We start from the raw sequence: 25,004 nt of genomic DNA, 5'->3' as shown, positions 1-25,004 counted from the left end.
AGTTGGTCCTTTTTACTTGACACAATTAAAAAAATAGATATGGGTACCACCTTTGAGAACTGGATCAAAAGGATTTACACGGAGCAGAATGCACAGATAATAATAAATGAAGAAAGATCTGAGACCATAATAATAGAGAGGGGAACAAGGCAAGGGTGCCCTCTGTCGCCCCTTTTATTTATCTTATTACTAGAAATATTAAATAATCAAATAAGGATGGAAAGAACGATAAAGGGAGTTCAGATTCAAGAACATAGTTTCAAAGTGCGAGCATTTGCGGATGATATTATTTTGTACTTGGAAGATCCAATCGGCAGTATAAATCATCTAAACAACATATTACAAGAGTATGGATTATATTCAGAGTTTAGAATAAACCAAGAAAAAACGGTAATAATAACTAAAAACATGACGAAAAAAGAAGAAAAATATTGCAAGAAAAGTTGGGTTACAGAGTGGAAAAGAAAGCTAAATATCTGGGAGTAGTTATAACAGGGAGAAATATTGACCTATACCATAATAACTACAACACAACCTTCAAGGAAATCAAGATGGATCTGGAAAAATGGTCAAGATTGAATCTATCCTTCTTTGGGAAAGTGGCATTAATAAAAATGAACATCATACCCAGATTTAACTTCTTGTTCCAAAATCTACCGGTCCTATCCCAAATATCCCAAATAGAAAAGTGGCAGAAAGAGATAAATAAATTTCTCTGGAGTGGGCGCAAGGCTAGAATTAGACAAAAAATATTAACAGATAAAAAATGTCGAGGAGGCTGTGTGTTTCCCAACCTCAAAATGCAAGAAAGTGGTGCATTAACTTCCTCTGTCCAGCTCCAGCTTCGTCATTCTCATATGGAGAGGAATAAGGCTGCCCGGGAGAAAGAATGTGAGCAGTCCCTGCATCACAACACTTTCCAGGCAATCAGGAACCAAAACTATCAGAGTGTTGACATGTAGGGGAAGTTCTCTTTATGCAGACTCCTCACTCTCCATGTGAGAATGATGGAAAGGGAGACAGAGAAGGCAGGGTTAGCACACTCCTCTGTATATGTTGATTCCCCATGCTGCAAGAATGAAGAAATGGAGGCATAGCCAGTTTCAGGAAATGCAGAAAACAACAAAAGAAGCTCCATAAACATGTGCACAGGACCAGTCCATTCCCATTTCTACAAAGATTTGTTCCTTTAAATGTCTGTTTAGTACATTGTCCTCTGCTCACAAAATCGAGTTACATGAATTAATGAGCTAAAACCCTCTTATAGTGCAACCTTGTGAAGTTTGTATGGAACAAGAGAGGCAAACAACAGACAAGTTTTTCTGAGGAAAATGTTTTCAATCTTACCTCATTTAGTATAAGTGACTAGGAATACATCACTGTCTCTGATTTCAAAATCCTCCAGTGTATCCAGGTATTCTTGTGTAGTTAGATTTTTGACAAAATAACATCCTCTGTATTCAAACAGGTACTCCTCTGATGATTCCATTGTTAGCAGTGATTGCAGAAAAATTCCAAAAATGACAACAGTTCTTACTCTTATGGTAGAAAGAGAGATTACAAAGTATCAGTATATAGAAATTGATTTTATTCCAAACATTTTGTGAAATTTTCCTTTTGCTTTTCCATTTCATTCCTTTTTCATTTACTTAGGTGTCAGACCCATTTAACTTATGTCTGGGCATACAATACAAATGGTTATACTGGAATGGGAATCATGTGTTCCTCAAGATTTCTTTGAACTGCACCTATCAGCTTTCCTCACCATTGACTGTACTGTCTAGGGCTTCTGGGAGTTTCCATCCCTGGGCTATATTTTGAGTTCCATGTTAGCAAAATGGTGGTGGCAGGGGTGGAGCCGAGCAACCAAACTGTTTCTTGCGGAGATATATTTGGATCCTGTCTTTAAATCATGCAACTGACCTTATATGAGGATTTATGATGAGGCAGAATACTACATCTACAGTGCCACCCTAAGCATCTTTACACAGAAGTAAGGCCCTGTTCAGACCTGCCTGATAGGCCAGCCTGGGGGTGGAGTTGGGGCATTGCAGCCAGAAGACACATGCCCCAAACCCGCCCCCAGGGTGCCATGATGCTGTGTGCCACTCCACAAGATACATGGCATCATGGTGCTCCTCCGGCGCTGCTGTATAACTGTGGCAACGCAGCTATGGCGCTCTTTCCAGGGCACAAAAAGGAGCCACTTTTGCAGCTCTTTTTCACACCCTGGAAAGGCTAGATTGGGGCTGCGACATGAGGTTGCCATGGCCCCGATCTGGCTGAAGAAGAGGTGGCTGGAAGCCATCCCTTAGGAGCTGTATGTACAGCCCCTAAGTCTCATTGAGCTAAATAGGTCTTAAGCCTTGGCATACATGTTTAGGACTATATGCTTTAAAAATGCAGTCATTTTATATGTATTACTAAGTTGTTTGAAAATTGTGAATTGGTAAATACTCTCTATTTTCACAATACTGTGGTAATTTTTTCCTAAAACCAATCTCTCAAATTATGCTTGGATGGGAAATGTGGAGGACACAGAAGGAAAGATGAAGCAGAGGAATGAAAATCAAATATTTAATCATGTAGAGCGACCTGTATGTGTTGCATTTTTATGTTTTCCATTAGGTTTGGTTTTAGAATCATAGAATTATAGAATCATAGAGTTGGAAGAGACTACAAGGTCTGTCTATTCCAACCACCTGCCATGCAGGAATACACAATTAAAGCACTTTTGGCAGATGGTCATCAGCCTCTGTTTAAAAACCTCCAAAGGAGGGGACTTCACAACTCCTGGAGGCAGTGTGCCACTGTAAAACAGCTCTTACCATCAGGAGGTTTTTTCCTAATGATTAGGTGAAATCTCTATTCCTGTAACTTGAATCCATTGCTCTATGCCCTAGTCTATAGAGCAGAAGAAAAGAATCTTCCTCCATCCTCAATATGACATCCCTTCAAATATTTAAACACGGTTATCATATCACTCCTTAACCTTCTCTTCTCCAGGCTAAACATAATATACTGCTCCTCATAGGCATAGTTTCCAGACCTTTTATCATTTTGATCACCCTCTTCTGAACACATTCCAGCTTGTTCACATTCTTCTTAAATTGTGTTACCCAGAATATATTATGTAATGTATATTGGGGGAAGTGACTGAACAGTCTCAACAGTCTTTGCATCTAAGTAGATGGAAACAGACTAAGGACCCTATTGCATGGGGTTAAAACTGCAGTTTACCTTTTCCGAATTCAGTGCTGATTCGGGGAGGCAGCTGGGTCCTATCACACAGAAATCGCTGCCAAGTCGCTGCCCAGGTCTGTCCTAAATACAACCCAGGTCCTGTAAGCTGCTTCGGTGGTCATTTTTAGAAGTTGGAAGCTTCCGTGTTGAAAAAGACTTCTAAAAATGGCCACTGAAACAACTTACAGGACCTGGGCTGCATCCAGGATGGACCTGTGTGGTGATCCAGTGACAATTTCTGTGTGATAGGACCCCGCTGTCTCCAAAATTAACACTGAATTCAGGAATGGTAAGCTGGAGTTTTAACCCCATGTGATAGGGTGCTACACACACACGCACACAAAATATTCTCCACGCTCCAGCATCAGCTTCAACAATCACAAAATCTGCACTGCTGCCATGCCTTCCCTTAAATTGGTACCCTTCCCAAGACAACATAAGGAATGCAAACACACACTATTTTCAGAAAAGCGTTGGACATGCTGGGGCTGAAGACATCAAAATACATTTCATTCCAGCTGCATGCTATATCACGCTGTTGGGCTGCTCCACCTGCAAGCTGTCCTTTTCTAACCCATAAAAGCATGGCCACTGGCTTCTTGAGATCAAGGAGCGGGGTACACCTCTCTCTCAAACAACAACAGAGCTGTGTGACTGAACAGATCCCATAGCCTCTGCAGGCTGTGGGTTCTTTTGTTGCTGCCACTTTGCTACCTCCACCTTGTAAATGTGTTCTCTATCTTACCACCCTCCAGTCTTATCTCTTCCTCACTGTCTCTCTTCTGGAACCAAGAGGAGGGAGGAGACGCAGGGCAGGTGGTTGTAATAAGGACAGCCAGAAAGACAAACAAATTGGTCCTTGACCAGATCAAGCCTGAACTCTCCCTGGAAGCAAAGATAACAAAAGTGAGTACTTTGTACTTTGGCCACATCATGAGACTCACAAGAAAAGATGATAATGCTAGAAAGGTAGAAGGTAGTAGAAAGAGAGGAAGACCATGCTCCAGATAGGTAGACAATCAGGGAGGCCACTGTCTTTGCAGGATCTGAGCAGAGCAGGGGAGGACAGGGGGGCTTGGAGATGCTTATCCATATGGTCTCAATAAATTGGGACCAACTTGAAGACAGTTAACAACAACACGAGTCTATTCATTCCTGGAAGAGCAGAAAGGTTCACTGCAGGCATTATGTATGCTTCAGTCTCCTGCCACCTTAAAGCCTGGCTCTGAGGGCTCTTCAGATCTAAGGAAGTATAAGAAGTAGTTTGGAAAATCACCTCTTCCCTTTGACCCAGGCATTAAGGAAATGGTCAGCTTTGCATACAATGCAGTTATCTCTTTCTGTGGTGGTGGCAGTGCTGTCCCAGAAGTAGGTTCTTCCTATTGTTCTGACTGTTACTTACCACTAACACACTTCTGCTTAAATAAACATGGCCCAGATAGCCCTATATGTGAATTCTCAAACTGTCAATCCACTTGCACTACGTTTTGTTCCATGTGTTGTTTGAATCCACAGGATCATGACCACTATGGTATGGCCAGATGAGGAAATATGGAAAGAGAACTTTCCATATTTACTACGTACCTCCAGGAACATACACGCACCAAGAAATGCTTTTATTGAACTTGTTATACCAACATAAACCCAAACGGATGGTTTTATTTTCAACCCTCAGATTAGTGTTGCAGCCAGAAACTGCATGCTGCTTCATTAAGTTTAATCAGTAATGTAAATTTATAGCAAATGGTCACCAATAGCTCAAGTAAACAAACAGCATTTCAGATCAGCTAATAGCCTGGTACTTTTCAAGGGCAGCCCCATATTCTGTAGAATGCAATGCCATAGTTAAATCTGGAAGTTAGTGGATCACAAAAGGCTGTGGCCAGGTCCAGAAGGGTTTGACCTGCTGTACTAGTTGAAGGAGAAAAATGCTAATAGTATGAAAGCAAATGCATTTCACAAACCCAAAGAAGTAAAGATAGGAATAGAGATAAATATTAGTGTGTATTGGTGATCAATGAAGATCTGCCTCAACAACTTGACTATAGCCATGACTGGATCTGCACTCCAAAATATTACAGTTTGACAGTACTTTAACTGGCATGGCTCAGTTTATAGTTTTGAGAAATCTTTAGTCTTCTCTATCAGAGTGTTCTAGTGCCACAACAAACTACAAATCCCAGGATTCTATAACATTGAACCATGACAGTTAAAGTGGTGTCAAATTGCATTATTCCTGTAGTGCAGATGCAGCCCACAACATTTATACATTTATAGGTTACACATTGACTGGTTTTGTTTTACAACTTAGAGTTTGCAACATGTAAAATATTTGACTTCTAACATGCTTATCTGTGACAATAAAATTTTTATGTTCACTGTCCTGAAAGGCTCTTTGGGTTGAAGGCATTTTGCACAGTTTCACACCCTGCTTTTTCCTTGTTATACATTTGTAGTTTCAGCTGTGCTTAGATGCTCTGAGGCACTTTCTGCATCATTTCACTTTTTGTGCCTGCTTAAGGGTCTGGCCATGTCAGCAAGCCTTGTCTCTAGTCTATTTATATTAATTTACCCCCAGAATACAATAAGAACTATTAAACATCCTTTTCAGATGTTCTCATAAGTTAATGAACATAAAGTTTTCACAAAATAGGACATATTTATAAAAAATAGCACAAACTTTATAGTACGATAATTATAGAATTAATAATCAGCACATGAGCTAAATGCTAATCGAATCCCATTAATAATCCTGTGCAGAGATAAGGGCCAAGAAGAATACCTGTGTATGGAAGAAAGGGAGCTGGCTGGCTGTTCTATCTGTCACCTTTTTGTTCATTCTAGGGATGTATCTGCACTGTAGAAATAATGCAGTTTGACACCACATTAAGTGCTAAAGCTACAGCTCCATCCTATGGAATTCTGGAATTTGTAGGTTTGCAAGGTTTTCAGCCTTCTCTGCCAAAGAGTGCTGGCATCCCACAAAACTATAAATCCCAGGATTACATAAAATGGAGCCTCACCAGTTACAGCGGTGTGAAATTGAATCATTTCTACAGTGTAAAACCACCCTAGAACTCCCTTGACTCTATGCAAGTTCCTCTTTACAGGACTGAGACCCAAGCTAGCAGTATCAAGCAACCTCTGCAGCTGAACTGTTCTAGCTACATGGGTTGGAAGAGATCAGTGGGACTCCTAAAGGCTGCACCTCCCATTGGCAAGGTCCCCACTTGCAGGGCAACACGAAAGGGAGAGAGCCACTTTGGGGGTCAGAGCTGGTCCTGCTATTTTTAAGGGTAGAAGGTTTGCCTACCTCTTGAACATCTGCCTACACAGAGAGATGAGCCAGCATGGACCAGGGTTCGAATCTCTGTTCAGCTATAGAAATCCACTGTATGATCTTGGGCAAGTCACACTATCTCAGCCTCAGAGGAAGGAGAAGGCAAAACCCCTCTTGCCAGGAAATTCCTGTGATAAGAGTTGCGATAAGTCAGAAATGACTTGAAGGCACACAACAATAAAAACACTAACAGAGAGACTATATTTATTCTGGACATCAAAATATTCTGAACTCTTTCAGCTTACCTCAACATGTCTCATCCTCCAATATCCATAAGACTGTGATATCAGAATATTTTCCAACAACTTGTAACAGTACCTTTACTGATCTGGTCAAGCCTTTTCAGGTTTGGTGATGCAATGTATCTCTTCTCAGTGATAAAGAATTTATGTTAAAATAGATCCCAAGATGGAGTAATGAAGGCTCCAACTTTTCATGTGCTGCTGAATGGGATGTATGCAAGGCTTATATGAAAGGGAAGGTCATACCATATTCTCCACACAGGGAAAAGCTAGCAACTCAAAAGAAGGAAGAAATGGAAAACACAGAAAAACTGTACTATGTCAGGTTGTAGTTAGTCCTCCCTGATTCTTTACTGGAAACTGCAACATGACCTATTGCCACATAAAGTAGAATTTGCAATAATGTATTTGTGCCTGAGATACCAGGAGAGTCAGGAGAGAACAGGTGATACATAAGCAAACAAAAGAAAACAGAAAAAAGAAAGAAAAGAAAAAGGGAAATCCAGCAAAATTTCATTACTTTGATTAAAGGTTCACAGAATAATCTTCACACTACATTGGAAGATGTAGCACTTTGCAGACTGGAAGCACTTTGCAGATAAATTGCTTGGACTTGACAACTGAATAAAGTGTCTGAATTAAAAACAGCATTAAAGACCAGCCTCTTCCATCAGGCTTACCCAGATGATTTTTAAATTGTGAATTTTAAATGATGAATTTTAAATGTAGATTGTTTTAATATGTGTATAATTGTCCTTTTAAATTGATGTGTATTTTAATAGACATGTTTTAACTGATGTGGTTGGTCTGTTAATTGTTGTTGTTCCTCATAGATACAGTGGGTTCAACTTTATTGGTGGCTGGTAACTATTCAGGAAAGGCCTGCTGGAAGAGATCCGTCCTAATAGCTTTTTTTAAAGCTGTTTAAGGTGGTAATATGACAGATCTTATCTGGCAGGCCATTCCATAATGTGGGAACAGTTGCCGAAAAGGTTCTCTGGGTGGTTGCAGACAATCTAGTTTTTATAGGTTGCAACAAATTCCTCCCAGAGGACCTGAGTGTGCGTGGTGGATTATACGGAAGGAAAAATATTATTTATTGAATTAATATTTATCAATATTAGTCATTTTTTTAACCCAAACAATTGAAAGTTTTTAAGGTACTATGCTAAATTCCTTATCTGCTGTGTTATCCTAGTTATCTACTAATTGTTAGGTGATGATGATTCATGATGATGATATTTCTGATGATGACAATGATGATGATGCCGACGCTGATGCTATTCCCAAGGCCAACCAGCAGGAGGCAATCACACATCATGAATTATCATCATTGGGAAAATATGGCCCAGAGGAAAACTGTCTTTCTAAAGTAAGCAACTGACATACAAGGAAAAGGGGAGGGAGTGAAAGCAGGGATGCAGGAGGACAAGGCCCACAGATCCTGCTTGAGGCCTGAGTGGGGTGGGAAGGAGGATGAGATGGCCGTGCACCATGAATATTAGGCAGCAGGAATATTGGTCAGAATAGTGTAGGACTTGTCAAATGTGGCACAGTGCCAAAAATCAGAGTACACACAATGAGTGGTACAGTCAAGCTTGGAAAAAGCTGGTAGCCCCAGAAGAAGGGGACATGTTTGAGCAAAATGCATTGGAGTGCCATAACTGAAGACAGAGAGAAATTGTAGCTTTAAAGACTTCAGGGAGACCCACGCACAACACACTGGTGGCTCGGAAAGAGTGAGGTGTGGCTAAGTCTGCAAAACAAAAGGAAAGTGGAGGCCAAGTGTACATATGCAACTTGCAAGGTGGCTTATAAGCTAAAGGACTCAGTGCTGTAAGGAGTGGCAGTGATGCTTTCTTCACAGAGGCTGTGAGGCTCCTGTCCCCAATTACACCACTCTCTCATTGCTGTCACCAAATTGAAGATCTTTCCCTTATCCTCATCTTTGCCACTAATGTAAAGACTCCTCCTGTCCCACTGCTTTGGCCGCCATTGTGGGGACCTACTAGATGTCCTCCAGGTTCAAATGAATGCTATTGTGCAACATCTACCCCCACTGCACATCAACATTCTCTGCCATTTGAATCCAATTTTTATATATATAGTGTTGCTATAGGCCAGAAATGTATGATACAGTGTTCCCATGCCAACAGAATTCCCCGCAGATAGCAAGGGCACACTATATGCAAGACCAAAATTTTATTAACAAACATTAAACATAACAGATTCATGGTACAATACATTTAAAATGTTTCAGTCTCACTCACATTCTTCTCTTAGCTAACTCAAGACTTTTAAGTCCAATTTATTTATTCCTAAACTTGACTGACTGATCTTTCCAACTCTATTTCTCACTCTTTCGCTCCACACTGCCCCCTACAGTCCCTCAGAGCCACTATCACTATCCTTCTTCAAATCCCTTAAAACATTCCACCAATTTTCACTCACTATCATCATTTAATTCATTCACCCTCTCTGGCCAGCTCCTTACTTGATTACTTCTGTTAATACTGTACATGTGTATGAGTGTATTTTAATGATTTTATAGTAGTGTATTTTAACTGTGGGTTTATGTGCTTTTAATTGTGCTTTGTATTTTAACATGCTGTACTCCACCTCAAGGAGAAGCAGGGAAGAAATAAAAAATTCTCCTCCTCCTCCCCCACCCATACGTATTGCCTTAATTTCTAATTCATAAAGCATTTCTCACCAAATGTCTATGCAGTCACAGAGCCTTATCAGGGTGCATCTACACTGTAGAAAAATGCAGTTTGACATTCACTTTAAGTGAATCCTGGGATTTGTAATTTTGTCAGACACCTTGTAAAACTACAGATCTCAGGATTCCATAGGATGGAGCTGCAGTACTTGAAGTGGTGCCAAATTGCATTATTTCTACAGTATAGGTGCACCTTTAATGCACTCAGCCAAAAGGTAGCTGAAATGGCTGTAAATAGATAGAGAAAACAGAGCTAAATGCAACACAGAGTCTGGGATGGTGCAATTCATCCCTATGACCAGGAGAGCAGAAATAGCAAAGAGGCCAAATCTGTGGCTGTGCTGATTTAAAAGCTCAGTGTGACACAGCGTGATGTGACATCACCACACTCTGGTGTTGCATTTGGCCAATGGAGGAGGGTCAAGATAGCAATGGAAGAAGTCATCCTGGCTGAACTCTGCAGCCACACTTTTAATCTATTTTACCATTTGGGACTTTACAGAAAGTCACAGAGGAACGTGCTATGGCAGGCTTAATGTTGTTAATGAAACAAAAATAATGAGTTTCCTATGGGTTTTTTTGGACTATGTGGCTGCGTTCTGAAAGAATTTATTCCTGATGTTTTGCCTGCATCTGTAGCTGGCATCTTTAGAGGGCGGTGGCATGGAAGTGTGTAGTATATATACCTGTGGGACCCTTGGTTGGGAGGAAGTGGTTTGCATGTTAATGATGGAGTTAGTTTGCTGTACTGTTGGCATTGCTGGCAAAGCCTGGAGTTGTGTTGTGAGGGGGGTGGGAAATGCTAGAGGGATTTGTGTCTATTTAATTAGCAATCCATTGTCTGCAGTGAAACTCCTTGAGCTTGAGTGGTGTTCATTTGTATGCGTTGAGTCTTGATTTTGGTATTTTTCAGGACTGGTAGCCAGACTTTGGCATGGTAAAGACTGCCCCAAAGGGGCAGCCTGCACCCGCCCCTTTTTGCTCCAGATTGGGGCCAGGGCAGCCTCACTGGCAGCCCTGTGGCCCCAATCTGCCATTTTTACGGGCCACGGAGATGCAGCAAAATGCTTCATGCCCCCAGACACCCCAGGAGCCACAGCCATGCCGCCCGGACCCCAGGAGCCACAGCCATGCCGCAGGTAGGTCACCATAAGCGGCCTGGGGTGGCGCAGATGCATCATATATGCGCTGCTCCATTTGGATGCGGCGTGTGCATGGTCATCATGTGCCCCTTGTGGACGGCATCACGTAACGATGGCACCGTCCACATGTACTAGGATTAGGGAGCATGTGGTTGGTGTGTGCTCCCTAACCCTGGTATCGGCGCGAGTACACCATTTTATGGCAGTCTGTGCCATGCCTTTGTTTACTTTCAGTGTTTCTTTTTTCCTGTTGAAGTTGGCTGGTGTTTGTGGATTTCAGTGGCCTCCCTATGCATTCTGACCTGGTAGTTGTTGGCATGGTCCAGAATTTCAGTGTTTTCAAATAGCATTTTATGTCCAGTTGGTTTATAACATGTTCTGCTACTGTTGATTTTACTGGCTGGCCCAGTCTGCAGTGTCTCTCATGTCCCTTGAAAAGTGTTTGAATGCTGCATTTGGTGGTCCCTACGTACACTTGTCTACAGCTGCACAGTATGAAGTAATGTGGCCATGAAAGGGTATATCTTGTCCTTCAATGAGCGTAGCATTTGCTGGATTTTCCTGGTTGGTCTGTAGATCATTTGGAGGTTGTGTTTCCTCATCAGCTGCTGCTTAACAAGGTTGACCTCTTCATCCCTCCTCCTCACCCTTCCTCTCAGTCAGCCAAAACCAACACCGTACTTTCCCCTGCTTTGCCAGACTTTGCATCCTCCTCATTTCCCCCTCATTTCTCTTTGAATCCAGTGTTTTGAACCACCCATGGGGAGGATCCAGCTTCTCTTCCCTCCTTCTTCTTCCCCTCTCTCCCAGCCAGACAAAAGCAACAATTTCCCTTTGTGGTGACAGCTGCAAACATCAGATTTGAACTGGAAAGAGTTTGGAAATGAGGAGAATGCAAAGTTTGTCAAAGTGGGGAAGATATGCTGTTGCTTTTGTCTGGCTGGGAAAGGGAGGAGGAGCTGCTAACATCAGAATGAAAGTGGAAGCACTTTGGAATTGTTGGGAGGCTATGTGTTTCAAGGTTGCAAAGAGAGTTACAGGTGATACTCTTGGCAGGAGAGGACTCTTTATCATTCATATTTTTTAGGGGGGCGGGGAACACATATACATAGTTTTTCCACTTCACAGGGATCTTTGTGCCCTAACCCTTGTGAACATTGAGTTTTTTCCCCCTCATGGATGCAGTTGCCCATTTCTCCTCACAATTCATCTTTGATATCCCAGCAGAACTTGAAAGGCAGCTTTTCCATCCTCTCCTTGAAAATGCTGTCAAATCTTTCACTCTGAGCGACAGTCATTATGTTTTTCCAGTCTCCGATTGTACCTGGCCCAGAACACAAAGAGACAGGGAGATGAAAGCCATGGTTAGTATCCATTATCCTTAATGGAGATGGGTGCTGGTGAGGTCAAATAACATAATCCTTGTTGTAGGGAACTGTGTTGAGCACTTGCTGTTTTTCTGTGGCTTCAGGTTGCTTCTGACTTATGACAATCCTATAATGGGAGATCCTCGGCAATATTTTTTTTGAAGGGGATTTGCCATTGCCTTATTTTGAGGTTGAGAGAGTGTGATTTGCCCAAGATCATCCAATGGGTTTCCATGGACAAGTGGGGAATCTGAGCCCTTGTCTCCTATAGCCCTAGTCCAACACTCAAACCACTTCTCCTTACTGGCTCTCTGTTTTGAGTGCTACTATTGTACTTCTGTTTGCTGTCTTGTGCTCACTGTGAGATCAGACAGAACTGCCACAGATCTCCAATGCATGGCAGAAGGAACTCCTGGGATTTCTGAAAGCTCATGAATGTAGGAATTAATCGTACAGTCTACATGGAACCCCAAATTTAGCTGATTCCAGTATGTTCCATGTCAGAAATGTTATCTCATGGTAGCATTAGGGGTATATTCATGCTGTGGCAGCTACCATCTCATAATAGGTCTGGATTTAGTCCCCTCCCCCATGGTTAATGGAAGAGGAGGCCTTAATACTAATCTCTTTTTATTTATATATTCAGTTGAATGAATTCTATAACACTTTGTTGTTTAAAAATGCAACAATAATATACAAAGAGAGTATAGTAAGAAAGCACCACAATATACATTACAGTAAAACCAAGAATTAACCAGTTTATAAAATAAAATATATCAGAATAGGGCTCAGATGAGTCTGTGGGGACTACACAGAAGTGCCAACATGGAGTATGATTGACCTCAAATTTACCTTTACGAAGAAAGTGTCCTTTGGTATTATCTAAAATGTCAGGAGCAATAGTTTCATAGTTTGTTCTAGGATCCACTCTCATTTTGTCAAATGAGGCCTTATCTACAATATCATCCACTTTTGTTTCAGGTAGACTTTTTCCTAGGAAGTTGCATATTTTCAGTATAGAGCTTCTCAGATCCTGAAATGGGATAGTGCTTAGCTATGATACAATGAATGACTGAAGATATTCACAACTTTGTAGTTAATTACATTGATCACAACAATTGATAACAATTTCGCTGAAAGAAGAAATAACAATGGTAACCACTATGTAAAGTTTTGGAGTAAGTCCAACATAGGGTTGCCATAAGTCTCTACCATAAAACCGGGACAAAATGTATGGAAAATGTAGGGCAAATGTAAAACAAATATAGGACATTCAAGATAAATGGAGGACACAAACAACTCAAATAAAAAAAATTAATATAAACTCATGCTTCTCAGTCATGCTCAAAATGGAGGAGATTTTGCCATTCATCCTGGACAGAAAGAAGGTTGAAACATAGTACATGCTCTCATGGCCTCCTTCCTAAACAAATGTCTGAAGCTGCCAGACAGGTAGGTGGACATGGCCTCCTTGGGGCACCTGCCACCCTGGTCCTCAGCCTCCACAAAACGTAGGGCAATTGTAGGATGTTGGCTTAGCTCCAGGAAGATGGGGCTCTGGCTTGGAGAGGAGGGCGCCTATGGGCAAGGGAAGGCAGCCCAGATGCGGCTCACCTACAGCGGGTGAGAAGTGCTGGATTCTGGTGGGTCTCTGCTGTCTGCCAAGAGCTTCAAAGCATTTTTCTAGACTTATACATGAGTATATACAGTACTTATATACAGATTAGCATGTAGTTCTTCACAAGCTGAGTATGAGCAACTCACTGCAAAAAATGGGATGTGGGATGGGAGTGGGGAGGCTAATGCAATTTCGGGCGGGCGGGCAGGCGGGGGAGGCCTGGTGCCGTCAGAGGGGAATCAGCCAAGCCAGCAGCACTGCCATGGAGGAAGAAGAGGAAGGAGAGGAGGAGGAAAGAGGAGGAAGGAGAAAAAGAGGAGGAAAGAGAAGGATGGAGAGGGAGAGGAGGAAAGAGAAGGAAGGAGAAAAAGAGGAGGAAAGAGGAGGAAGGAGAAAAAGAAGAGGAAAGAGGAGGCTAGAGAGGAAGGAGGTGCTGAGGGGAGCCTGGCCAACTGGCAGTAGCAGGAAGGGAAGGGTGGGCAGGGGCTGCCAGGAGATGTAATTCTCCTCTTCCTCCCTCCCTCTGCCTTCCTTAGCTGAAGGGGGAATTGAATCCAGCCAGCATTCAAACCACCCTGCTGGCTGGGTCCAACTCCCAGAAGCCCCAGAGCTCAAGCCAGACCCAACTTTAGGTATTCTGTCATCCCCTGGGTCCTAGCACTGACCTTGGGCTTTATTGCATTGGCCCCTGGAACAGACCTGGCACGTTACAAAAGGGGGCATGATGGGAAGGGAAGGTGGCATAGAATGCATCTTACCGCACAGCAGAACACCGCCGTCACTGCCTGAAGTTCTGGTTGCATCCCCCAGGAGCATTCCTAAAGCATTCCTGAAAATCGCCTCCTCTGGGATGCATCTGGAATGCGATGGGAACTTCCGGCAGTGGCGTTCTCCTGTGCGGTAAACAGCATTCTATGCCACCTTCTGTTCTCATCACACACCCTTTTGAAATGCACCAGGCCCATTCCAGGGGCCTGTGCGATAAACTCCCTTGTTTCCACCCTTGGTACAAAGCTGTGTTCCCTTATTGGAAGTCAGGACAGGCAGTTTGAACCAGGCGGGACATTTTAACAATGGGTAAAACTGTGATTATCCTGCGTAAAACCGGGAAATGGCAACCCTACTTGTAAGTCTTGCAGTATGTTTCACAAAGAAACTGTGCACAAAACATGTCTGGCTATTAAAAATGTATCTTAAAATGGGCAATTTGTAAAAAAAAAAAAAGAAAAAAAAAGAAAAAAGAAAGATAAATATTACAAAAATGTGCACTTTTTAAAGAAAAGGAAAAGAAAAGGGATTCAACAGTTAAATTGTCATGTTGTTTTTTTACATTCATACTGAACATGCTTTTGAACCTCACTTTTCCTAATCATCCCTACTTCCTGACTTTTCTTTGGTGGTTGTTCAATATTAAATGGTAAAGCTGTGCTGTGTCTTACCTTTTTCATCTCTTCATAGGTAAGGAACAGAATATTGAAGTTATCCCTGTGAGCAGACCAGCCTTCTATATGGTCTAGCCATAAACTCGCTGGCACTGGGAGGACAGATAGTAAAAGTAAATAAAATAAATTAAAATGACATTTGAGATCACTGGTTGCACTTAGGGTTGCCATAATTCTCTTCCACAAAACTGGGACAAAGTGTAGAAAAAATGGAGGACATGATATGGGACAAAATGTAGGACAAATTGTAGACGGTTCAAGAAAAATTGAGGGCATGACCAACTAAAAGTAAAAAAAAAATTAATAAAAAAACAATATAGATACATGTTTCTCAGTCATTCTGAAAATGGAGGACATTTTTACATTCTTCCTGGATAGAAGGTTGGCTTTGTGTGGTTTCTGTGTTAGACTAGGACTCTGGAGACCAGTGATCGATTCCCTGCCTATTGGGTGACCTCAAGCAAGTCACACTCTCTCAGCCTCATCAGCGGAAAGCCATGACAAACCTCCTGTGAAGAAATCTTGCCAAGCAAGCCCCAGGATAGGTTTGCTTTAGGGTCTCCATAAGGCGGGAAACAACTTGAAGGTACACAACAACAAAAAACAACTGAGTACTGTACTTTTAAGTGCAGTGGAGGGTCCAGCATGGTGTAGTGGCCTGAGTATTGGACTAGGACAATGGGAGACCAGGGTTCAAATCCCAGCTTGGCCATGGAAACCCACTGAGTGATCATGGGCAAGTCACACTCTCTCAGCCTCTCTGAGGAAGGTAAAGGCAACACCCCCTGAAGAAACTTGCCAAGGAAACTCTATAGGGTCGCCATAAGTTGGAAAGGAGTTGAAGGCACACACCACCACCACTACCACCAACAACAACAGAAGAAGAAGAAGAGGAAGAGGGGAGGAGGAGGAGGAAGAAGAAGAATAGAAAGAGAAAGAGGGGAAGAAGAGGAAATAAGAGGAGGAGAAAGAAGAAAAGGAGGGGAAAGAAGAATAATAGGAGAAAGAAGATAAAAAGAAGAGGAGGAGGAAGAGGGGAAGAAGAAGAGGAGGAAGAGGAGGAGGAGGAGGAGGAGGAGGAAGAAGAGAGGATGAATATGGGATATGGCAACCCTACCCTCGCCTCTCCAAGGCTTCAGGGCCGAATTGGCTCTGGAGCAGAAGCCACCCTTTCTGGGGATGCTGCTGGGTGGAAGGCATCTGGACCCAAAGGGTCCCTGGGGGAGAGTCTTGCCGGAGATAGTAGTTGAGGAGGAGGAGCGGCAGCAGAGGAGGTTGGAGCTGGGATTAGCTCTAAACCTGGGCCGGGACATTCAAAATGGCTAAAAACGGTTAATGTCCCAGCAGAACCCAGGATATTGCAACCCTAGTTGCACTACTATATTCTGCAAAGTTTTCAGTATTCAAAATAATAAACCATCAATAAATGCTTACCTTTACCAGCTAAAAAACTCTCCATTAAAATGTCAAAATCTTGTGCATCTTTGATGTAGATATTTAGTTTGGAATAATGATAATAGGAGACCAAGGCATCCTTTGGGTTTCTGGCCACATAAATAACCTGTAAGAAAAATGATATCAAGAATCTCTAGTGTGGTATCACCTAAACTAAATATAAAGTATTGGTACTTTCTCTCAGATTCAGTTCTCTTCACAGAATTATCTGGTTTCATATTCATTTTATTTTCGCCATCTTTTTAGGACAGTGAAAACCCTAAGCTGTGAAATAGATGGCAGTCCTACCCTTAGCAACCCCTTTCTGGGTATCTTCCCAAAGGGAAGATCACCTGATGCCTCATTTTCCATCTTGTTTGTATTCTTCTTCTTTTTTTTTTTAAATAAATTTTAAAAGCAGCAGCTTCTTCTTGGGGGACAGCCTTCCTATCCAATTCGAGGAGGAGGAGGAGGAGGAGAGGTTCCTTTCGGCCGGCCTTGGCTGTGCCCTCCTCCTTCGCAGCCAGAGACAGACTCCCTTCTCCTACCTAACACCCAAAATGGCGGCCAGCCCCCGAACCAGGAAATGAGCCATCTTGTTTGTATTCTAAGACCTTATAAAGTCTACAATGAAGTGTTTTAATTGCTGTCACTTGGCCTTTTTGTGTAATTTTGCATTATTACTATCACTTTTTTATTAATGTGCCTTGGAACCAGATGCTGAAGGAAGGTACATTAATAGAAATACACTTATTTAAACTGATTGATCAAGAAACCAAGTATGGATCAAATGGAAAATGCTTTGGAGAGTATCGTATTGCTTTTAAAATGTCTTATCCGTAATGCTATAAAGCAGTGACGATGAACCTTTTACAGACCGAGTGCCCAAACTGCTACCCAGACCCCACTTATTTATTGCAAAGTGCCACGTCCCTCTGACTTTCTAGTAAGAAACTCTGGCAAACTCTGTGCTAGAGTGACAGCATGTGTGTGCCCACAGAGAGGGCTCTGAGTGCCACCTCTGGCACACGTGCCATAGGTTCGTCATCACTGGGATAAAGGCACATTTAATTTTAAAACTGTGTACTATTGCACTAGCTGGTGGCCAGGTGCATGCAACCCATATGCAGCCTGGATCCCAGCTGTGCTTATCAATCGGCTTTTCAAAACTGAGGTTTTGCCATTTTTGAAAAGCTGCCAGATAAGTGTGGCCGGGATCTGGGCTGTATATGGGTTACATTCACCAGGCCACCAGTGAGTGCAATAATACGCAGTTTTAAGTTTAAATGTGCCTTTATCCTGTTAGGGATAAGGCACTTTAAAAGCAATGTGATAATCTATCTTTCTGATATGTATAGCAGGGACTTTTACAATGAAATATGAAAGATGCTTTCCTTTCTTGTGTTGAGTTTTTAATAACCAGCACCAGGGATATCACTAGGTGGCTGCAAGTAGTAGGGACCACACTGAGTGATAGATATCCCAGAATGGGAGTTTATAGCCATTGGGGCGGTATGCCCAGTCAGACTGGTGAAGCTGCTTGGTAAGTGGGAAAGGGAAGCAACATTCTTTCTCGCTCAAAAGGAAAGCATTATCTTCCTTTCTTGCTTGCCCAGCAGCCATGCCAGACCCTAGACAGGTTGTCCCAGGGCCACATCACTGTGTGGGAAATGTCTTCCATTTAGGATCTGGTGTGGTGGCTCACCACAGCAGTCACTCCAGACCCTATACTGTACAGGCTGTCATAACACTGCACTGCTTCCCCCAGCAGTGGCTCTGCTGGGAGGGCACTATCTTATGTTTAGAGTTTGGTGTGGCTGCTTGCCCAGCAATGGCATGAGACTCTAAATGGGCCTCTGGCCCCCAACAATGGTCTCGCTGAGCAGTGACTAACTGGCTGGAGGGCAGGTGAGTGAAGCAGTCCTCCTCCCCACTGTCCTTTTTGGGCACCCACACCAGGTGACGTCAAGCAGAGTGACACCACTTACTGGCATTCTGCAATTGATGAATTGTTGTTGTTGTTGTTTGTATCCTGCATTCCCCCATAAACTGGGACTCAGAATGGATTATAATTTAAAATAACAGTATAATTAAAAACATGGAAAAGTGATTCATTAAAATAGAATTAAACTATTAAAATATTAAAACAGATTACTTGTTAAAAAAATAAAACACAGTAAATTCTAAAAATGACAACAGTTCTTATTGTTATGCTAGAAAAACAGATTACAAAGTATCAATAAATAGAAATTGATTTTACTCTAAACTTTTTGTGATGCCTCCCCCCCTTTCCCCCCCTTTCCATTCTATTCCTTTTTCATTTACAGAGATATCAGACCCATTTAACTTACCCATTTAAACATTAAATTTACTAGGAAATATGTCTTGAGCATGCAGTCCAAATGGCTGTAGCATGAGTAGGCCAGATACTACCTGGGACAGACCCATGATTGTCACGGAGACCATGAAGTCCTCAGCCACTCTTGAAAGGGCAATCTCAGTATGTTAAAGTCCCCCAACCTTACTAGACAAAGAGACTCCAACAGCAACTTCGAGACCACCCTGGCTAGCTCAGGAAGAGAGATGTTGAGTAGTGGGGTGTACAGTACAGCAGCAGAATCACTATTCTGTCCTGGCTAGCCATCTTTAAATAATACCCATTTTTGAAGCAGAGTATCCTTTCCTGCAGATGCTCACTCTGAGAAGAACTTCATATCTCAGTTTTCTCTCACTCTTGCCTTCAACATGCCTAGACCTTCTGAAGATTCTTTACAGAAACTTCTTCCATTTTTATATGTCTTAAATCGTGTGGTCCTCTCTTTGGATCACAGCCACTTCAACAAATACTAATTCCTTAAAATCTCACTACAGAAATTTACTCTGTTAGTTTTTTGTTTCTGACAAACTCAGTAAACTTAGAACAAGTTACAACAGCAAATGTTGTAGCAGGTCCTACCTTTGCTCTTCCATTTCTTAATCCCTTTGGAACTAGGTAGTAGGGCAGATGGGTAGCAAAAAGGCGAGGTGATGTACGAGTGGCATAATCAACATTGCGGAACTTGCACTCCAGCCATGGAACCCTGTCTATCAAGTCTGCTTCTTCAGTCCCATTTCGATGTCCTTCATGATAAATCAAGCTCAAAATATTCTGTGTCCACACAGTGCCTGCATAAATATGAACAGCCTCACTGAATTCATCCGAATAGATAAAGACTCCATTTACTTTAAAAGTAACTTAGGGCCAAAACAGACAGGCTGGAAAAGCTGGCTTCCAGGTGGCTTGGGGGTATGATGCTTTGATGGAGCATGTCCCCAAGCCATCTGGAAGCTGCCCAACCAATCAGATAGGGGCAGCTTCATGCTGCCCCAGGGATATGATATTTTGACGACACATGCCTCTGGAGTGGCTAGAAGCTGCCCTGGGGTTGTACTGGGGCCGCCTAAGGCAGCCCAAAACTACCCCAAATAGGAGCAAATCTTTTCCGCTCCTATTTGGGCTGGTTCGGGACCATACCGTGTGTTTGCTATGGTCCTGAGATGTTTTTGGCAGGGGCGTCTTCAAGCTGCCCCTTTGTGGCTGTCTGTTTTGGCCCTTAGGCTTGAATCCAATGCTGAATCCTAATGAACACAGAGCCATCATATCAATGAAATGTAGGTAAGTGTTGAACTGCCATGTTATCATTGATTCAATGGTAGGACTAAGAGGTGAAACAAACTGTCCCAAAAGGGTGGATTGGGGCTGCCCCAAAGCTGCTTACCCCACAGCCATGGCAAACAGATGCCGTTGTCCCAATCCACACCCCACTGCTAGCCCAAATAGGAGCCAAAAAGATTTTGGGGCCACCTTAGGTGGCTCCAGTGCGACTCCAGGGTGGCTTCTGGGCACCCCAGGGATGTGCACTATCAAAAGGCCTTGCTCTTGGAGCAACTGGAAGCCATTCCTGTGTAATCACCCAGCATGACTTCCAGGCATCTTGGGGCGTGCATCATCAAAATGCCACACCCTCAAGGCTACTAGAAGACAGCTTTTCCAGGCTCTCTGTTCAGCCCTAAAAATGTTTGGGACTAACAATAGGATTTAGGTGTTTTACAAATAAACACTATATCTCTTTTTGCCATTTGAATTGCAAATTTGTTGGAGGAAACAACAAAAGAAGGACAGCTAGGGGGTCATGATTAAAAATGAAAGAATTAGATTGACAGAGGTTAAGATTATAAAGAGATTCAGAGTAATAATAAATAATAATAAATACTTTATTTATATACCGCCCTTCTTCCAATCAGGGCGGTGTACAACACAATACAATATACAAAAGCAATAAAAGCACATTAAAATATACATTAAAATCACCTACTAGCCAGCACATCATTGGCTGTCGGGGGGGGGGGGGGGACTAACTAGAACTTGTGTCAGGGAATGCTCGCTTAAACAGGAAGGTTTTCAAATCTTTCCTGAACTGGGCTAGGGAGGTGGCCGAGCGGAGCTCTATGGGCAGCGTGTTCCAAAGGGTCGGGGCCAAGATGGTGAATGTCCTCCTTGCTGTGGAGGCTAATCTTGCCCCAGGTACCCTCAGTAGCTGCTGCCCAGATGTTCTGAGTGTGCGGGGCGGATTGTATGGGGAGAGGCAGTCCTCAAGGTATCCTGGGCCCGAGCCATGTAGGGCTTTATAGGTTATAACCAACACCTTGTATTGCACCCGGAAGTGAATGGGCAGCCAGTGCAGATCTTTAAGTACAGGTGTTATGTGACTGGCTCTGGATGTACCAGTAACCAGTCTGGCTGCCATATTCTGTACCAATTGTAGCTTCCGGGTATGGTACAAGGGTTGCCCCATGTAGAGCGCATTGCAGAAATCCAATCGAGAGGTTACCAGAGCATGTACCACCGTTTCATTGTAGTATTACTTTTAAAAACTAATTCATTGCCATTGCCAAACAATAACAATAAATCAGTGCATCCAAAAAAGAAAAAAGAGAGAAAAACCAAAACAACAACAACAACTTTGGCAACCAAGCATCGCAAAGATTCCTTTTTGCTCTGTCCCAATATTATTACAACATTATCCCACTAATTGCATAATTATAATAAAAAGACAAAATCCAAATTGTTTGTTGGTGTGATGGTGGACCACCTTTGCTCAGTTCTATATAAAATAAAAGGAAACAAAATTGTGACATAGCTTGTTTACATTTAATTTAACAAATCATTCAGAATCTAAAGTCAGTTTTTTGTTAGAGCAGCTCCACATCCAGTCTGACCAGTGTCAAAATGAAAAGTCTTCTAGTATTTTTATTGGTAATCAATAACTATGCAGACCTCAATGGTATAGTTATAAGCACTTTAGGAAAGCATTTGCATTTTCCCTTTAGAAATGTTTAATCATCATCATCATCATCATCATCATCAAGTCCCTCTGGATGTAGTTCTTAATGAATTATTTTCTTTACAAAAATCAATTACTCCATTTCAATAAGCCATTACTTTTGCACACTGCAACCACATGTGGTCTGTTGTCCCAGCTGCTCAACAGCCCCACTGACAGTATCATAAAATATGAGTATTTATTTTGTGAAGTTTGACTGATGTTAATTGCTGCCCCTTAATTGCCTGCAGTGTGCATTCCTGGGATGAGACTGAAAGTGATTTATACAGTGATGTGGTTAACATTTTGGCCCACTGTGCTTCCAAAATAGAAATACAGAAGTCTAGCTCTCACAATATTCTAGAACCACTACCTATTTTATATGTTGCTACACTAGAGGGAGCACTGTGGACTTACTTGTTGCAGGATTTTAATCTCAGTGTATGTTCTACTACAGGCACATATACTCATTTCCAGGATATACTGTCTACAGCAGTGATTAAAGTCTCCCCTGACCTATGTCTCTTGTTTGCTTTACTCCATCCATATAACAGTTTGGAATATACAGTTTTCCAAGACACTTTCCATTATGTATTAATGTGTTTGCTAATATCATTACAATGAGGTTATTTATACACTCGGCCCCCGGGTTACGAAAATAATCCGTTCCGGCGCCATTTTCGTAACCCGGAAGTCTTCGTAACCCGAGAAAGCCATAGGCGCTAATGCAGAGAAGCCGCGATTTGGTGCGAAATAGCGCCAAAAAGCACCAAAAGGTTATTCGTAACCCGGAATAACCTTCGTAACCCGGAAATATTTTTTATTTTTTTTTTTCTTCGTAACCCGGAAATTTCGTATCCCGGCGCGTTCGTAACCCGAGGTAAGAGTGTATTATATTAGAGACTTGTTGCTATTCCTTTGGGATATTGTTGTAATAGAGTGTATTACCAACGTTAGATTCTCCCTATCTATTTCCTTAGCATTTTCTGTTAAACTCTCCTATCATGATAATCTTTATCCCCACCATTAAATTGGGAAATTTGTTTTAACTGAACTTTGTTGTTTTGTGCCTTCAAATTGTTTCTGACTTATGCTGACCCCCTAAGGTGAACCTAGCATCAGATTTTCTTAGCAAGATTTGTTCAGAGGAGGTTTGCCATTGCCTTCCCAGGAGGCTGAGCGCATGTGACTTGTTAAAGGCCACCTAGTGGTTTTCATGGTTGAATGGGGAATCAAACCCTGGTCCCCAGAGTTGTAATCTAGCACACAAACCACTATGCCATGCTGGCTCTTTAACTCTTTAAATCATATCAGGAACACTAAGACACTCCAGTCCATAGCTTGTTTACATTTAATTTAACAAATCTTAATTTATCAAAATTTCCTGTGCATGTCTTATTTAGATTAATTTAACAAATCTGATCAAATATAAATCTTATTTCTATTTAATTTATCAAATTTGGGTAGGAAGGTCCAAAATTTTGGCCCCTCACTGATTTTTTTTTTGTTGTTGAAAATTTGGTCTACTGGAAGTGTCTGAAATAGAAATAAGAATTTAGGAGATAATATATGCTTTAATAATAGGTAACAGTCTCATAATAATCAATTTGTTTTGTCTACTCTTTCTATTTCACTTCTTGTTTTTAAATACCACATTATAATTAGGATACAAAAGCAGGGAAATATCATTAGGTGATAGTATGCCCAGTTATCTAAAACCTGAGAAATTAAGACTGCATCCGCACTGCAGAAATAATGCAGTTTGACACCACTTTAACTGCCATGGTTCAGTACTATAGAATCCTGGGATTTGTAGTTTATTGGGGCACCAGAACTCTCTGATAGAGAAGGCTAAATATCTCACAAAACTAATTGCTGGAATGTTGTTTTCTAGATCTTTAAGATAAAGTAAAGTATCATCCATATATATGTTCAGTTTATGAGTTCCTCATTTACTCCCTTATTGTTGTGATGATTCCTACTTGTTCTTCCTAATGGCTCAATAGTGAGGGCAAATAAAAGAGGTGATCTTGGATAACCTTGTCTTCTTCTTTGTGAAACTAACAATCAAAAAGTGGTGCATTAATTTCATATCTGCATCTCCAGCTCCTCATATGGAGATTGATAAGGCTGAGTAGGAGAACTAATGTGGATACTCTCTACATGTGAACACTTTTTATGTAGGAACCAAAGCCACCAAGAGTGACAACATCTAGGAGACATTCGTTTTGTGCAGACTCCCCACTCTCCATGTGAGAACAATGGAAAGGGAGGCAGAAAAGGCAGGGCTAGCATACTCCTCTGTGTATGTTGATTCCACATGCTTCCAGAATAAAGAAATAGAGCCATCTAGTCATAGCCAGTTTCAGGAAATACAGAAAATAACAAAAGAAGCCCCATAAACATGTGAATAGGACCAGTTCATTCACGTATCTTCAAAAGTGTGTTCCTTTACATGTCTGTTCTGTACATTGTTCCCCTCTCTCAAAATCCAATTAATGAGCTAAAACCCTTTTACAGTACCATTGTGTGAAGAGAGGCAAACAACAGACCAGCTTTTCTGAGGAAAATGTTTTAAATCTTACCTGATTTGGGATAAGTGACTAGAAATACATCACTCTCTCTGATTTCAAAATCCTCCAGTGTATCCAGGTATTCTGGTGTAATTAGAGTTTTGATAAAGTAACATCCTTTGTACTCAAACAGGTACTCCTCCGATGATGCCATTGCTAGCAGAAATGTCAGGACAATCCTGAAAATGACAACAGTTCTTCTTAGGATTATGGTAGAAAGAGGGATGGCAAAATATCAATAAATAGAAATTGATTTTATGCTAAACATTTTGTTATTTTTTTCTTTTTCTTTCCCATTCCATTCCTTTTTCATTTACTTAGGCACCCATTTAACTTACTAGGACATATGCCTGAGCGTGCAATCCAGATGGCAATAGTGAAGTGGGAATCATGTGCCCCTCCCAGCTTTCCTCATCATTTGCTATGCTATCTAAGGCTAATAGCCTGATACAGCATGTCTGCGCCATATGCAGGCTCGCAATACGTGGACTTGAGGTCATGTGTACAGTGAGCCCTAA

General features: G+C 41.9%; 1 protein-coding gene across 1 annotated transcript; it reads right to left on the bottom strand.

Annotated features, from left to right (window-relative positions):
• Positions 1-11,746: 11,746 nt before the first annotated feature.
• On the bottom strand, positions 11,747-24,640 carry LOC149311190 (amine sulfotransferase-like). Its single transcript, XM_089528498.1, has 6 exons — positions 24,499-24,640; positions 19,507-19,715; positions 16,551-16,677; positions 15,114-15,208; positions 12,909-13,089; positions 11,747-12,013 (listed from the first exon to the last, which is right to left on the bottom strand). Exons 1-6 carry the CDS (start codon positions 24,638-24,640, stop codon positions 11,889-11,891), a joined length of 879 nt encoding a protein of 292 aa, XP_089384624.1. The 3' UTR covers positions 11,747-11,888.
• Positions 24,641-25,004: the final 364 nt, after the last annotated feature.

This window comes from Sceloporus occidentalis, unplaced genomic scaffold (assembly GCF_023333645.1).
Source record: "Sceloporus occidentalis isolate IW3139 unplaced genomic scaffold, rSceOcc1.0.p SCAF_6, whole genome shotgun sequence".
NCBI classification, from domain to species: domain Eukaryota; kingdom Metazoa; phylum Chordata; class Lepidosauria; order Squamata; family Phrynosomatidae; genus Sceloporus; species Sceloporus occidentalis.
This window is presented reverse-complemented; position numbering and strand designations above follow the sequence as displayed.